The 16,828-nt window shown below is 36.7% G+C and overlaps 1 protein-coding gene across 1 annotated transcript in view; it reads left to right on the forward strand.

The window, feature by feature from the left end:
• The window catches only part of KIZ (kizuna centrosomal protein), an 85,361-nt gene that overhangs the window by 19,265 nt on the left and 49,268 nt on the right, over positions 1-16,828 (forward strand). The window contains exons 6-8 of the mRNA XM_072409500.1: positions 2,718-2,852; positions 5,045-5,191; positions 12,755-12,890. Of these exons, the coding sequence (XP_072265601.1) occupies positions 2,718-2,852; positions 5,045-5,191; positions 12,755-12,890 (418 nt within the window). The remainder of the gene's footprint in view (positions 1-2,717; positions 2,853-5,044; positions 5,192-12,754; positions 12,891-16,828) is intronic.

Raw genomic sequence — 16,828 nt, forward strand, 5'->3', positions numbered from 1 at the left:
GTTTGCTGACCTCTGATCCTGAGCCTGCTGCAGATTGTCATAAATTCTGTTCTTCTTTCTGCTAGTGTCTCTTCCTTACCCTCCTCCTTTATTATTAGCGTCTTTTTAAGCAGCACCCAGAAAGACCACCCAGACATAATCACAATGGTGGAAAATGAGCTATCTAGCCAAATAAAGGTTTGGCGAGATTGGTTAAGGAAGCAATGAAAATCCCTACTTAGCGGCATATATAGGTTATATTTAAGCTTTTTTTTACACCTAAAACAAATACCCTGTTGATGCACGCACAGCTGTTTGCAAACTCTTCTGTGGCTTATAATAATTTGTTTAGAAAAGTCCTGCAAGCTGCATGTTTATCAGTTAAATTTTTATTTTACAAACCAAAATGATGGTTTTATAATTCTGATCAAGAAATCGTCTTCAAAGCCGACTAGAATTGTGTGTGGCTAAGCAGATATCTGATTCTTGTAGTGCCGATTTACGTTAAACCCTACACAAAGCAGGCGGTCTGGAAGTGAGGCCTGAATGGCTATTTACAACGCTGTAAAAAGGATTAACAGATTTCTATTGTCACCATGTTTAAATCTTAATTTGCATTATTAAACAACTGAAGCCTTCACCAAATCCTCATTTGTCCAGCACAACAAGTAGATGTATGTGTCTGCAGGTGGTCCTGAGATGTGATCTCTTACCATGAGATGGCTGGCACTCTGTGCCTCACTGCTGATCAATTGTTCCTGCCTCTCAAGGCTCTCGCGGGTGCACTGGCAAGTACCTCGGCACTCCTACAAATTATTAATTATCAGCTGGCCTCTTTATGTGTGAAGGATTTATATATTATGATCCCTAATCATATTTTTAGTAAATTTGTTGCACAACAGGCGGACACATTAAGATGTTCAAGTCCACTTGAGAACAAGAGGCCCACACCAACGATCTTCACAGTCATTATACCCCTTTTATTGATATTGCTGGTTAAAAGTACACAACCTTAAAGTGGACCTTGCATGAAAAGATCCGCTTTACTGTTAGTCCCCACACTCCCTAAACATAAATAACTTGAAAAATAACCCTAAAAAATAAAAATCTTCACTCATCTGGATTTCTGTAGGATTGCATTCCAGCCCCTTGCAAAAAAATTTGAGTGTCCAGCTTTCTGGTGAGGCATTTTCATATCATTTACTTGTACTAAAAGCTTTAAAAGCTGAGACCTAGGGACTTACCGGACAAGCCTGAGTTTGGTGTCAGTTTGGATGTCTGAGACCCTGCTGAGTCTCTGGTACACTTGACTCTGTTACCTCCCACTACCGTGTCCCCACTCGATGTATTTTTAGAACATCAAATTTGACTACCCAAATTGTATTGAGGCACGGTAATTCTTGCCCGATTCTCCCTCCCACCTGACAATAATCAGATCTGTTGACAATATTACAGGGAGGGGATAAGGCTCTTCCGGGCTACTTTGACACTTATCCATGTAGGGGAGGATAAAACGACCCAGCCTGAATATTCAGGGCTGTGGACCCATTTTTGTTGTTATCTTAGTACTACTCTTCCTCCCACAGATGGCTATTTTTTAGGAGTCTTGTAAACGGGTCAAGTACCTGGAAACGGCTTCCCACCAACTATTGTATAAGCGGAATACCTCTGCTTTCTAGTGAAGCTTTGTTGACCTTTTCTTGTTGGACACGATGCAGTATACCATTTTGTACAATTTTATACTCTGTTTTGTTGAACTTTTCTTGGACACGACGCAGTATACCATTTTGTCCAATTTTATACTGTTATATATTTTTATATATTTGGTACGCTTTTATACTTTCTGTTGTCAATATTCCAATGTTTTTCGTGTATTCCTCCCCCCCCCCAAATGGATTATTCTTCCCCCTCCCCTTTTTTTTACCCCTTCCCCCCTCCCCGATTGTTGTAAAACCTTTAAAATAAAAATAAAAAATGTTGAAAAAAAAGCTGAGACCAAAGTGTTTTTCAAAAAAAGTTTTGTTTTTTATCAAGCTTAGGATTAAAAAGAGGAATTGAAATGGGGTGTAATAAAAATATATGGATAAAAAAAGTTTAATAAAAAAACTTGTCCCACTTTTCAACATACAATAAAAAAAGAAAAAATGTCCCCCAAAAGAGAAGGTTAATAAAACTGCTTATTTCAAATATGTCATGTTTTAATAAAAAGAAGTATTTTTATTGTGGTCTAGATGTAAAGACACATATGAACCCATATTAGGAGGAATGGATACAGGTGTTCACAGAAATATAATATACCATTAACTCCAGGCTCACAAAAATATTATAATACCTTCCAGCAAGGTGTTTATATTAGAAAGGTGACTGCACTTTCTATAAGATGTGTTTTGTGGTCTCTTCTTCAAACAAAAATTGCAAAACAAAATTTAAAAAATTATCAGATGCTGGTTGTCTTTATTAGGGTTACAGGATGTAAACTTCTTGTAATTCCCTGCACTGCAGAATAGATGGCCAGAACTAGGCTCTGCTTGTCTAATCATAGTTTATTTCCAGGCTTTATTGCTTAAGTGCAAATCTGTTCATAGAAATAGACCTGTTGTGCCCACTGATAAAATCATCCATGATAAAAATCCATCCACTGATAAAATAATAATCATATAAATTGATTTTCCCTTTGGTGACTATTATGATTTTTATTTGACCTAATAATGTTTTTATATCTTCCTTTTGTTTTGTAGAAATAGTTTGTCTGACAATGGATTCATCCATTTACTTCAGTCAATAGAAGATATGATACTGGAAATTGGCTCCAAAGACATGCAATTATACCAGACTACTACTCTAAGCCCTAACAAGAAGGATGATCTTGTAAAGTAAGTTTTTTAATTTGAACTGGTGCAAGTTATATTTTTACAACCATTACCATCTTGTGACAAATACTCTTTTTTTTTTCTTCTACATCAGTGAATCTAACATTCACAGAAACTTTCCCTGGTGAAGAATCTTCCAGGTCTATTTGTTCCAATGGCAATAATTGATTTTTCCTCCACAGAATGTTTCTGTGAATGTGAGACTCGCTGTTTTAGAAATAGACCCCTTTGTGATGTTCTGTTGCTACTATTACAATATCAGACTACTGAGTGCCCATTAAAAAAAATGAATGGTTTGGATGGTTTTAATTTTGTTTTTTGTCAGTAATTTGTGTTCAGTTTTACAGTATAGCATCATTTACATCCAATAATAATAGGAGGAGAATGGTGCTTTTAAGTATTCAGTTGAGGCACATGTTTATATAGTCAGTGCAGTGTTGTAAAATAGGGGCAAATGAAGTTAACGATTTCAGAAGTCAAGGTCCAGGCTCTGCAGCCTTGAGACTAAACATAAATGAATAAAAAAAAAATGAAGGGGCTTAGAATGAGTAAGTAGATCATTTGTTGCTGGAGGAGGCTTACATGACTTCATTACTACTGCTTTTTTATTTATTACATGCCTGTGAATATACAACTTATTTTAGGTGTTAGGTGTAGCATTATTGTGTTAGTTACAATAAACTTTTTTTCTATATTTTCCTGGTAATATATATATATATATATATATATATATATATATAATATTTTTTTTGCGATTAATATTCTGACAGCATTTGTTTTCATAGGCATTTATTTATTTACTAAATCGGACATTCAGTAAAACATTCTCTGGTGGAAAATCAATTCTAGTATTGAAACACATGGACCTGGAAGATTCTCCACTAGGGAATGTTTCAGTGAATGTCAGATTGACTCATAAAGCAATACTAAACTCAAAATAAACAAAAAATAAAAAAACCCACATACTTTTAATCACTCAGAACCATCATCCATTGGGATGTTTCTTCTTTTGGGTCCTGCGTCATCCCGGTACCCATATTCGGCCCGACGCAGTGAAGGCGCTGCCATATTCCTCGCTCTTCTTTCGGGTTATTCTTTGTACGTGACGTATGAAAATCAACCCAGGGAAAAAGATTGCCAATCTCACTGCGCACGTGCAATGTTTTTCTCCCATAAGGGAAGGGGCTCTTTCTGATCCAACATGCGCAGCCAAAAGTCTCCCAGAATGCACAACGCAGGTATCCCGGGAGGCTCTGCGCTACCATTCTGTCTTAATCAAGACAGAAAGGGGCGGTGCTACAAACATATTTTTTAAAGTGTTGCACTTAAAAAAAATAAATAAATACAATTTTTACTTTATATAAAAGGTATGTAAACCTCATTTCATCTTCATAACATATGGTGGTATAGGCTTATGATTTCTAAGATGTATTAAATATGGTGAAGTGTTATTCCAACTTTTAAACCAGTATAAAGATGTAGGTCAATTAGCCAATCATTTTTGTTGAAGAGCAGATCAAGCTGTATTATAATCCCCTCCACGCTTGTACTTAGAGAGATCGGGCTGCATGTTAAAGATACAGGCAGGTCATATAATAATCTCTGTTCTCCACTGGCAGGGCTGGTTCCCTTGCCATGTTAAAATTAATAAAAAAAAAGCAGAATGCCTTGAAGCAACCTGCTGTAAGATTAATCTTTTGCTGTTTTTGAATGGTAAACTTGTACACAGTTGTTGCACTACTACCCTTAGTTAGTGCCTAAATGGAATAGTTTCACATAGCATAGAGGACGTAAGAAGTTGATGATGACACGGAAAATGTTCCACTATTCAGTCAATACAAAAGAAAACATTTAGCAGTCACCCACTATGTTTAAACATTACAACCATAACATCACAAGTACAGTTTTAAAATGAATATGAGTTTTGATCAAAATAAACCAAATTTTTCAGCACCCAAAGTACAGTTGAAAGTTGGTTTTGTAGCTAGTTGCATGTGTATTTAGTATAAAAATTGTGATTATTTTTGGTAAGTCACTATGGAGTATGGAGTTCAGCTTGCAAAGTGATCCCTGATACAGTATTGTAAGGGGTGTAGGATTATTTTCAGCATATAAAAATATTACATGCCTTTTTTGTAGCCTACCACTTTTTGTTATGGGCTCCTAATAGCGTGGCTTTTACATTTATCTTTTAGTCTTTGTAATCACATGAAGCCTTTGAAAAAAGAAGACCTTGAAGCATGTTGTGCACTTGTTGTCCAGCATCTCCAGACAGAAGGTAGTGGAAAATTGTTCCTTGAGAAAACTGATCACACACACAAGAAGGATGAAAAGAATGAGAGGTATGTGATTCTTCATAGAAAATACTCTCACCTTCTTGTGTTTCTTTCTGTGCATCTGTTCCTATGTCAGTATGTATTATAAATATTCAGCAGTATGCTAGCAGTAAGAATACACTGCTTTCACTTTGCTATTGTATAAAGCTTTATATAACAAGTGGAGTGGCTTAGGTGAAAGGGCAATAATTAGTGCTGCAGGTCCTCAGGAAGTGTGTGAATTGTCTTCTCACATTTTTGATTGTCATAACACAAGAGCTGTTGTACTTTTATTTCACCTTGATCATGCTTGTCTGTTAAAAGGATGCCAAGTGCATTAAAGTATGGACTGCGGTACCTGAATGTGTCATCTATTTGCCACTTAGAGGGAAATTGTTGAACTAGTTAGCTAATATCATTTGCATTACCTCAGCTTGTTTACTAGCTCAGGCCATAGGTTTCCAGGTTGTGTATCAAAAGACCGCTCTCAATTCCAGCACTAAGCTTTTTTAAAACTTTTTGCGGCCTTAATGATGTTGTTGGGCCTCATATAAATGCTAACATATTGTGAATGGCATTCTTGATCATTTTCAGCATTTAGAATCCTGTGTCGGGGGGGGGGGGTGTACCCTGAATTTGTATCATCCTGCACCATTTATCCCACTCCTGTGCAGACTATTGCAGTTTAAAATCATGGGATAATGTCACCATATAGCCTAACCTCAGATCTTGACTCCATGGATCTCTCACATCATTACATGAACTCCATTCGGTGCAGATTAAGGAAGGGCCCAAGTGAAATTGTCTGCGGGAGGCAGGGGAGGGTGGGGGCATCTAAATACTAAACTTCCACCTTTAAAGTTTTGAATATATTTGATAATTTCACTTTCAGAAGTTTTCACAATTTGTCCCTTTCACTGATCTAAATTACCCCCTTCCCCCCCAACACATGCACACTTACTATGATCTGGTGGCTGTTGTTGTTCTGTTGGTTTACATTCAGCACTGTCCTGTTCATTCCTACAGAACTTCTACAGAACAACCTTAAATAGCCTTGGGATTGGTAATGCTTAGGAAATAAGCTTTAAACCATTAAGAATGAGGTAAACTGTATATACTGCAGTCCAAAGCCTGTTGACTCTGGCTTTGAACCTGGTCCATGCTTTCCTGTTTTTTAGTTGATATATATAAATTTTTGTTTAATATCACTACACCGCTTTTTCACATGTCACTGTAGTCTGTCTATCTATAAACACGCACATAAACATGCATTGAGCTTTTTTATATTGATTGATGTCAGTTTGTTTGTTGAGTTGTTTTTAGCAGAAAAACTCTACATACCCGGGATACTGAAAAAAGAAAATCTCCATTCTCCAGGAGAATGGGCACAAAAGCCACCAGATACCGGGAGGTTTTAAAACCAACTTCAAAGTGAAATTCTTCCTTTACAGCTGACTGTTAGGGCTGTATATAGGCTCAGTGGGTCTGGATTCGTAAGGAGACAACTGTGAGATTTGCTGTGGGAATCTGGAATATTTCAGACACTGCCATACATGATTTGGCTGCATGGTAAGCTTAGAACTTCACAGCTACACAAGAGCAACAAGTTACTTTACAGAATAATTTTCTGTGGTGAAGTAAGGATTAAAATCGAGACTCCTACCCCACGTTGCAATACCCTATGAGCATCAGCTGAGGGAGCACTGCACATGGTGGCACCGCTTAACTTTCTAAAATCAAGGAGTAGGCAGCACAGTATTGCAAGAAAATGTGTACTGGAGTTTCACAACTAAATATTCTATCATGACTTTCTGGTACTCAAAGGCCACCTTTATCATGGCATAGGTACATAATGTTATATTTCACTTATCAGTCCCCCAAAATGTCACATAGGCTTTTATTACTGTTTGTGTCCCTGCTGGGTATATGCATTCAAAGGATTAAAATAAACTCAAGCTTGTTTTACAAATCCCTTGCAGGCTTCTGGCTTTAGAAGATTTTAGGGCTGTTTAAAATCTGCCTGATGACTTCTGTGGGTGGTGGAAATGGCAGCCCCCACTTTTCACCAGTTCCTAAGCTCCCACTTCTTTGGAGAGCCCACGACCACAAAAGTAATCTTCAGCATGGCCAGCGGGGTATGTGATCTTTTTTCCATGAAGTGAATCCGGAAGTGCAAAATCTGCTCTGAGCAGTTCTAGGTTCCTGCTGACATCTGAAAACCAGTTGCTACAGTCCTTGGAGCTGTTCAGGGACAGTCATAGGGAGACAATAGGGGTCTAAAAGACCCTTGAGTTCTCTAAAAGGTATGAACATAAACTTTCACATGGGTGCTTATCAAAATGTATAAAAAGTGAAGCTGAAAAAAATTAAAATGTAATATATAAAAGGCAAAAAAATATAAAGAACCCCCACATATGATGCACGCTCATTCCTAAACAACAAGTGTGTACTATGTTTTGCCTTAGACACTGGGGAGAGGAATAATGGTAAAGCCTTTATTCATAGCTAATGTTACCGTCTATGGACAATATTGAACTTCAGAGTGTGCTGCCATTTGGCAGACCCCAAATTTTAGACTTGTCATATTTTCCATCTATTTACCCAACACAATCATGTCTTTTATATTTAATATTATTTGTAATGTTGTGTTTGTGTGCATTAAAATAGATTTTACTATAAATTTTACCAAAATATAGGTAGCTGTGTAATATAGTCTACTACCACAGTGCTACATTTTGCTGGGGATACATTATTTTATCACAATTTCTTCATTTCCTACACATGGACACTGTTGGCCAGCAGCAAATACAGATACGTCCATAAATCTAAATATCATTTGCATGCATAGATAAAAATAATTTACAGGACTTACTGCTAGATAATTTATAGAAACGATTGTACAACAATGGGACAGTTACCATAGAAACACCCCGTGTAGAGCAGCAGGGGATAAAATCAAGGTACAAATGCTAATAGAGATATATAATTGCTTGATCAAGATCCAACTGCAAGTGATCACATTGAGATGGAGGGGAACTGCAAACTGCATAAATCAGGGAATTATTAGCATAGAACAACAGTTATAGGAGGTTATAGTAGCTAAAGAATTCTAATTATATAGGTATACATAAATAAATATAAAATGTTTAAAAAAAACCTTAGGCCTTTTGGGTCATTGACTTGGGAAAAGCAGAAAAGGAAAAGCAGATGATGTGAGATCCTTGATTAACTGTAAGAATAAAAGTGCACCAGTTTCATTGGACCTGATTTATTAAAGCTCTCCAAGGCTGGAGAAGATACATTTTCATCAGTGAAGCTGGGGGATCCAGCAAACCTGGAATGGATTTATTTAAAGTCTATTGCTATGTGCTAGCAAATGTTTTGAATCCTGGACCAGATACATTGCAGGTATACTGGATCACCCAGCTTAACTGATGAAAGTGTATCCTCTCCAGAAGAGCTTTAATAAATTGAGTGCATTGTGCGACCAGTGATTGTTGATAATGTTTGTTCACACACTCTATAGGGGATGTTCTAATAAATTAGTATCCCAAGTGAAGATCTTATATTTATGCTGTTGGATCATAGTGGAGAAAACCCTTGTGAAAAATCTGTTAGGGTTGTCTTAATTAGTGGTGTTCAACCATTTCACAAGAAATTAAAGAGGTTAAAATGTAAGGCTATAAAATATAAAGCCAGTGCAAAGTCTACAGGCAGAAGATAAACTCTTACTGAACAATTTCTGAAATCTGTAGATCTTTTGGTTGTCTTAAAACTCTTGTATGGCTTAGGACACATCCCCAGTTTTCTGAGTTTAGGTAGTTTTACAATGCACTTAATTTGGGGCATAAAGTAAAACACCCACCAAACTCAAATCACAAGAACACAATCGGGAGAATTTCAGCATTGACAATTGTCACCAAAGCAGAAAGAAGGAAATCTGCCAGTAGGGACATCTAAGATTTACACACTAGTTCTACACATTATTGGCTCAGAATGGGCCTTGTGCATACTTTTAGCATTGCACTGAAAACTTGTGACAGATGCTCATAGCTGAGCCATACTATATAGACTTTACCTAGTAAGTTGACCGAAATAGGTGTGTACAGGTATTTTTTATGGGCGTCTAACAACTTTTTCTGAGTTACGGTAAATAAAAGGGGTGGGCCTGGGACAGTTCATTGAGTTAAGTGCTGGATGATGATGGATGGCCACCCGCAAGGAAAAAAGGGGGTAACTATCTTACTTGCTACAACTTTAATAAGTGTTACCTGAATTCTATTAGATATACATAAACTTTCTACAGATACTTCTCTTTGCAATGACTTTCACCTTTTTATATGACTTGTATGACTTTCTCTTTTGACAGAATGTTATGTTTTATCAAGCATTGTATAGCAAAAATATGTGTTATCTTTTTTTTAATTTTACATTTGTACGTGTGAGGATAAAGGGCTGTTTGAAATCAGGAGAAGATAAAGGATTGTATGCCACTCCGAGCTGCATATACATCATTAGTATCAAGCTCGAGAGTCATATAATGATAGAGTAACACAATTGCATAAATTAGAAAGACAATGGTTTATAAATAAAGGAAGAAAGATTTTTTTTTTTTTTTATTTTAAATCCGTCTGTGACAAAAGACTTTATTATTTATTCTTTCTTTACAAACCCCCTCCTATATGCAGCTTATTTAACTTTTTTCTGTAATCCATATAAAAATATGAACTGTCTGCCTGTCAATGCCAAAAGGTGTTCATGCAGAATGTCCTTGAGACGTTATGAAATAAATCAGAATTTCCGTATGCTAAAATTCTGTAACCAAAAATGCCAGATGTCACTTAATAAAGTATATACATCACAGAATAAGTATTATTAGGTTGCATTTAAAATATTGCAGTTTAACACTACAGAAGGGTTGTGGTTCACAATCATAGACCTAAATAGATTCTCTTTATCAGTAGTACTGTGTGTTCAGGGACCCAACAAGTCATTTTGATTTTAAATCTTGGGGCTTTTGGTCTATTTTTACATTCGCAAAAGTATTATCTGTTTCCTTTATTTTTTTTTTCCATAAGATACTTTATATATATCCTTTTCTGCACCTTAATTCAGCTGATCTCCCTCAGCTCTCTATCAACATGGACTTGTGTAAAGGTCATCTTCAAATCATATCCAAGGAAAAGCTTCATAATAGTGACAACTGTAAACCATACCTGTGCAAAGGGTGTTAGCTTGGCCTCCTTTGGTCTCCATCAGGAGTTATTGTGACAGAATGACAATTAGGTGATAGGTATTACCCTTTACCAGGAGGAACACGGGTCAGGGACCTTTAAGGAATTCTTTAGCATGCAAACGTTTTTAACTGATTTTGAAAATTGGGTTTTAATTGATTTGAGTGGAGAAGGGTTAGAACCTCTATTAAGTTTTTTTGTATCTGTATCTAAATTGGGGTGATTTTTTCCCCCATGTTAACGTGGCATTACAGGAACAAGATGTAATCTGAAAACTGTCCAATGGGGACAAGACCAAGTGGCCTGCCATACTGAGCTGTGGGATTTATCTCTGCTGATCCTTACCACATTCACTGACTTCACATCTGCTCTGGTTTTGACACTACACTGTCTAACTGCGTTGTTCTTACATTTTCTTGTTCCATCAGCTCATGGCTGGCTAAGGTCACCCATGTACCTGATCACGAACTTATCTAATGACTTGTGTTTCAATATTTGGAGATATGGTGAAGGCCAAATACTTAAAGGACTTTTAATTTCTTTCAAGTATTTCTATCAAGTTCGAGTATCTTTTTAGCAAACAAACATTTTGGTTTTCTGCTGATTTTGAGCCATGTTGTATATGATACAGGGTACTGGCTTACTAGTGAATAGTGTTGGTTTAATTTGTCGTGGATCTCCGACAGTTTCCCCAAATCAATCCCAAAGCTCAGGTTTGTTTGGTAGCTGAATTCAAAGTCAGTAGAGGCAAAAATCTCGCTTATATTCTGGTCTGTAGATCAGCGATTGCCAACCGGTGGTCCGTGAGAAAATTTTAGTGGTCGGCGGCACTGTCCTGAGCTGCGAACCATGTCCCCTGTACGGATCCCAGGCTTAGGGAAGTAGACGGATTGTCTCTGGACACAACCCGCCCACTCTCCCATCGCAGGCTCAGACCTGCGATGAGAGAGTGGGCAGGTTCTGCCATCATGACGTCACTAAAGGGGAAGTTTCTTCCCCTTTGAGTGACACCTGGCTCCCCGCCCATGTGCTGTCCGCAGCCAGTAAATTTAGTGATCCAACAGTCCGAAAAGGTTGGCAACCACTGTTCTAGATTGCTTGTAGAGCAGCCAATGCAATATGAAGCCATAGCAATTCCCCTACATCTGTGAAGAATACTGTGCAATAAAAAGAAGTGGGGGAAATCTTTATATTCATGGGGTGGGACAGCTGGGATGGGACAGCTTCAAGAGCAACATGGGAGGGAAGCCTATTCCTCATTTATACCTTAATAGGGTCCCTTTTTTTTTAAGTAGAATTATGGCAAAATAAGGACTTACATTTGCCAGGACACATATTACAGTAATGTTAAATGTTCTACTTGAATGCCCTGAATATTTGGTGGTCAAACCTCAATACAACATGCAGCCTTAAACTCTACCTCTAATTCTAACCCTAAAGTTAGGGTTAAACCTTTCCGTCAGGTACAGTGTGCTGGTAGGTGAATCCAAACAGCAGCTACTGTCAACCCATCATTGGTTTGCTGACCAGATTTGCTAGCCAGTAAGTGATAATAGGTTTAGTTTACAGGTCAACACTTTCAGCCAGTAGCCAATAACAGATGCTCAGGGCAGTTTGGGAGAGCCAGGGCATTTAATGTGGAAGCCCATCCTACTGACTAAATATGATCACAGAATTGTGACAATGATTTGTTTGCTTCAGGCTGAATGAATGATGTTTCAATTGAATTTGACACAGACCCAAGACTAAACACCAAGCTAACTAGTAACTAGCAAATAGTTTTTGTTATTACTGCTTAAAAGATAATCAGATGTGTCATTCATTTCCCCAGAACTGATATTTTTGCTATGGACAGTTATTGATGGGTTGGACTTACTATTGGCCTCTTATACCCTGGAATATCTTACTCTTCCCAACACTTTGTAGAGTTTCATTCCTTGTTTTAAGTAATGGTAATTGTATCTCAATGCCAGATTGAGAGCTGAATCACAACAACAAAAATTCAGCCTATAGAAACAGAAAGTGAGCAACAAGGAGGATGAACTTTAGTTTGCTGAAAAGTTAGATTTTTCTAATATAGGAATTTTAAAATTTGTCAGTGAATTCAATGCTTGGGCTAAAATGTCAATCGGTTCTTTACTTTTCTTTACTGCTGGAAAGTAAAATAAAACTGAACGACCTTGAATTAAAAGATAAAGTACCAAAACAGCAGCATGCGTTTTATATGGGTTTTTAATGTGCAATGTACACAAAAAAGGAATAAAACATGCATTCGTTTTTTTTTTTTAAATACACTGCTAATATACAGATATACACAAGATAGGGATCTTATTAGTTTGTCTATTTTTATTTCCAGGACTATCTCTCCATTACTGAGAAACCATCTGCTTGGCCATGTATCTTTCTTGAAAGAACGTGGAATTTTGAAAGGCGGTGTTCCAGCAGGTTTTGCCAGCGCATTGATACTGAATGATGAAATGAAAACTCAGCAGGTAGGAGATGCCTGTTTTGATAATCAACGTGCCTAGTTATTTTAACAAGTTGTTTTTTTTGAAAGATTTTTTTCTGTAGAGCGGAATGTTCCAGATTTAACCATTTTGGTGTCAAGGATTGAAATATGTTTTTGTCATGTAAAAAGGCAGGTTAACAAATGCCGCTGTTTTGCAGCTAAGATGTAACTTTAAGTTTTTTTCTTCTACATCGAACTGTTCACTGTTTTTACTTTTTCAGAAGGTGATGTGATACTAAGTGGTTGTTAGTGTTGCTTTTTTAAAGAAACAAATCTTTAGGAAATCACTGCTACTCCATCCTCATCCTTTCTCCTGCCACATTGTAGGCATTAGTTTTAGTACCTTGACATACCTTTAGCATCTGTTCCCCATACCAATGCACTACTGTAGCCCCAACAAAAAGTAGATTTATCCTGGTTATCCACAAAGGAAATCTCATTTCCTGAGTGGCCTGTCACCAGTAAGTTTTGAATTTGTCTAGGTGTGTGCAGGTATAATCTCTAAAACTTAACCTAACATCTAAAGAAGAGGCATAGGTGCAGACTTGCCATTCAGTAAAAGGGTTTTACTACCAGTAAACAAAAATGTTAAGCAAATTCAGTACCTAAAGTAAACTTTTTAGACCTAAGACTTATTTTGTTGCTGTTGGATAGCTACCCTACTTTTAACGAATTACCTGTTTACTGACAGTTCACACTTATGACGGGTTCTTTGACAAATACACTGTACCAGAACTGCAAAACTCATTCCTTCTTTGGTCCTCTGAACTCCATCCTCTGCCCTGTTTAGTACCCTACCACTCCTTCCTCACTCCGGGTCTACATTCTTTTGGTGACAAATCCTATCACTGACACACGCTGCAACTGCACTACAGACCAGCTCTACTATGCTCCTCACTTAATGACAAATTAGCGTAACAAACCAGGTCATTGGAATAGAATTTGGTCGTTAAGTGAGGAGTTTCTATACACAGAAATGAACATTGTCAAATAAAGCTCTTTAAAGTGACTTTTATGGTTAAATAAATAAAGTGTATATAAAGTGGCCTTGATTGGCCTGAAAAAGTAGTAATAGTTACTCTACTTAAGTAACTTCTAAGTGCCAGAATAGAAGTATTACAGTACCCCTGTTCTCTACTTTTAGAGCCTGTTTGCCAGGGGAAAAAAACGTACTCGCACTTTTGTAAACATGGCCTTACAGGTTTTAAAAAAACAGAGAGCAAATTTTTTTTTTTTTTAAACATAGACATAACTTTTAGATACTAGAACTGTCATCTACATATCAACAAAGAGATAGAAACATGAATAGGAATACTGTATGCTTTTAAACAACATCCATTGCTTTCTTTTATCTGGGGAATGTTTATAATGAATCCTGAGGATGAGCTGTTTTTATGTAATGCATACCTAAAGTTTTCTAAAGTTAGAAAAGTGCCAGGTGCAGCAGTCATCAGCAGATACTGTAATGACAGTTTAAGTTCGAAGATGAGAGCCCCAGATGCAAGTTTTTGTCATTATTGTCTTAGGCTATGTACACACAGATGATTCTTTTCTGATAATTGCCTCAGGGCTGATATTGAATGAGAATATGGCGTGTGTACAGTGCTCGGATGAAAATCTGGCATGTGTACAGTGCTCATGGTTCGTGGGTACATCATGGCGGATGCACGAATGGCGAACAAACTTAATGTAATTGAAGGGGAGAGAGTGCAGCGGGGTGTCTCTAAGTCATACTCCCCCTCCCTTCTCTATAGAGCAGAATAGAGTATGTACAGCACTCATTCATGCATCGTTCAATCATTTGTCATAGGAAAGGATCATGAAAGATCCTTTCCAATGACAAATATTGAATGTGTGTACGTAGCCTTAGTCAAAATTTATTAGCAGTTCAAGCTATCTTCTGTAAATTAAACAAAACTCTTTTCCTAAATTAAATGAGACAAGCATTTTTGTTTTTGCACTTTACGATTCTCTTTATTATGTGTAATTGCTTTATTTCAAGAAAACTAAAACTGTATTCTGTCAGTGAAATTATTATTTTTTTTGTTTTTATTTTTTTTTGCTGGAAGTGCATGTTTATTGACGCTTGCCCAGTCCATACAACATGTACCCCATGGGTATATACATTATATAATATAGTTTTATTAAAAAGATAGTTTGTTGAGGTGTTCTGTTGGATACTTTGTCTTATTACATTGTACTGAGGGATACATTTACTGTCTTGACCAGCTTGTATGCAAAATCCATAAATAGAAATAATAGGCACAGCAGTTACAATTTTGAATATGATAGAAATCAATAAAAAATGTTGTTCCACTCAGGAACAGGTGCCCCAGGTCTTTAGAGACAACCCCACAAATACCAAGACAAAAAATTAAAGAATGTATCTGGTTTTATTAGGTCTATTCCAAAGCCATCAGCTGGGGACTCCCATCATCAGGCCACCCTATTCTTTTTCTTTCCCAACACCCTGTATTTAGGTTTTGTCTCCCTTCTACGATTCTTCTGCATAGATATTTGTAAGGAAAATGAAAACATTTCATTAAACAAGCATCTGAAATAAGCAGTATTTGGGTCCCTGTTCATATGGTTTTGAACTAATTATTCCCAAGATCTTGATTTTGCTTACCAATAGAGCTTATAAACTCTTTACTCACATTAGGAGATACTGTAATCTTGCACATATATGGTAATAAAATGAGAAAGCCCCTGACTACAATAACTTCATATTAAACTTCAGTATCTCTAGTTTTCATATCACACCAAAGAAGGCCAAAAAAAGTCCTTTCCATCAAACGTGATGTAATAGAGAGAGATGGATAACATGTTAAATGTTGAGCGCGCCTTCTTCACCTATTCTTTGATATCAGTGAAATATCACTCTTTTAATTGTTTTTTTTGTATTATTTGCCTCTAGTTTTCTGTAGTTTTCTCTCTACATTGTGAGGAATCAATTTAAAAATATTAGACTATGAATGCAGACTAGCATTATTTGTAGGGTTAGGATAAATATTTAGAGTATTGGTTAGAATTCTGTTAAATGATAATGGCCACTACGATCCATACATAAATCTATTTATACAGATATCCTTCCTTTGTGTTATTTCATGGTTTCACTTTCATTTGTGTTTCTTAGAGTGACATTGTCATCTAATAGCTTATTAAAGTGTTCTTGACTTTGTAAGAGACTAGCCTTGGAGTCTTTTTCTAACTACAAGCGTGGCCTTGGAATATGCCCTTTGGAGCGAAGCAAATTAACCTTGTATTGGTGTCTTTTGTGAACGTCAGGGTAGCGGGGAAATGTGTCTACAAGTAAGCAAGCTTAATTCACTCCATTATAGCAGACGCCTGTCTTCATTGCATTGTATAGTGTAAGGCAGTTAGTTTAATTACTATGAGTATGAGATTCCCATCAAATCTGGAATGAAGCGCACACACATGTTGAGTAAAGTGGCTTTTTGTTCTTGCATAAAATAAAAACCATTTGTACTTGTAAATTTTAACTACTGTTTGACCCTCTTCGATGCTGAATATAATAAGGGAGGTAATCCATATCTTTTGAATTTCATAGATGTCTAAAAGGAATAATGATTTCAGATCACAATGATAACTGTTAAAAACAGTCGGGTTGCATTAATTTTGGCAATGTTTCAAGGACTGTATATCTCTGATACTCGTCAGAGGTAATCTTTTCTCCTAATCTCTCACACTCTTTGTCATTTAGGGATAAGGTGAATAAATATGTACAGTAATTTGTTCATAATGTATTTATTTTCTCTCTTTCCTGATGACATGCCTGACTGTAGTCTAGGTCTCTTAGTTCTAGTTCATTCTGTATTTTTGATTTCTGTGCACAGTAGAAGAATATTGAAGCAAGCAAAACCTATATTAAAATAACAATCGTTAAAGTGACATAAAGCT

The sequence above is a fragment of the Pyxicephalus adspersus genome, chromosome 4 (genome assembly GCF_032062135.1).
Source record: "Pyxicephalus adspersus chromosome 4, UCB_Pads_2.0, whole genome shotgun sequence".
Lineage (NCBI taxonomy): Eukaryota > Metazoa > Chordata > Amphibia > Anura > Pyxicephalidae > Pyxicephalus > Pyxicephalus adspersus.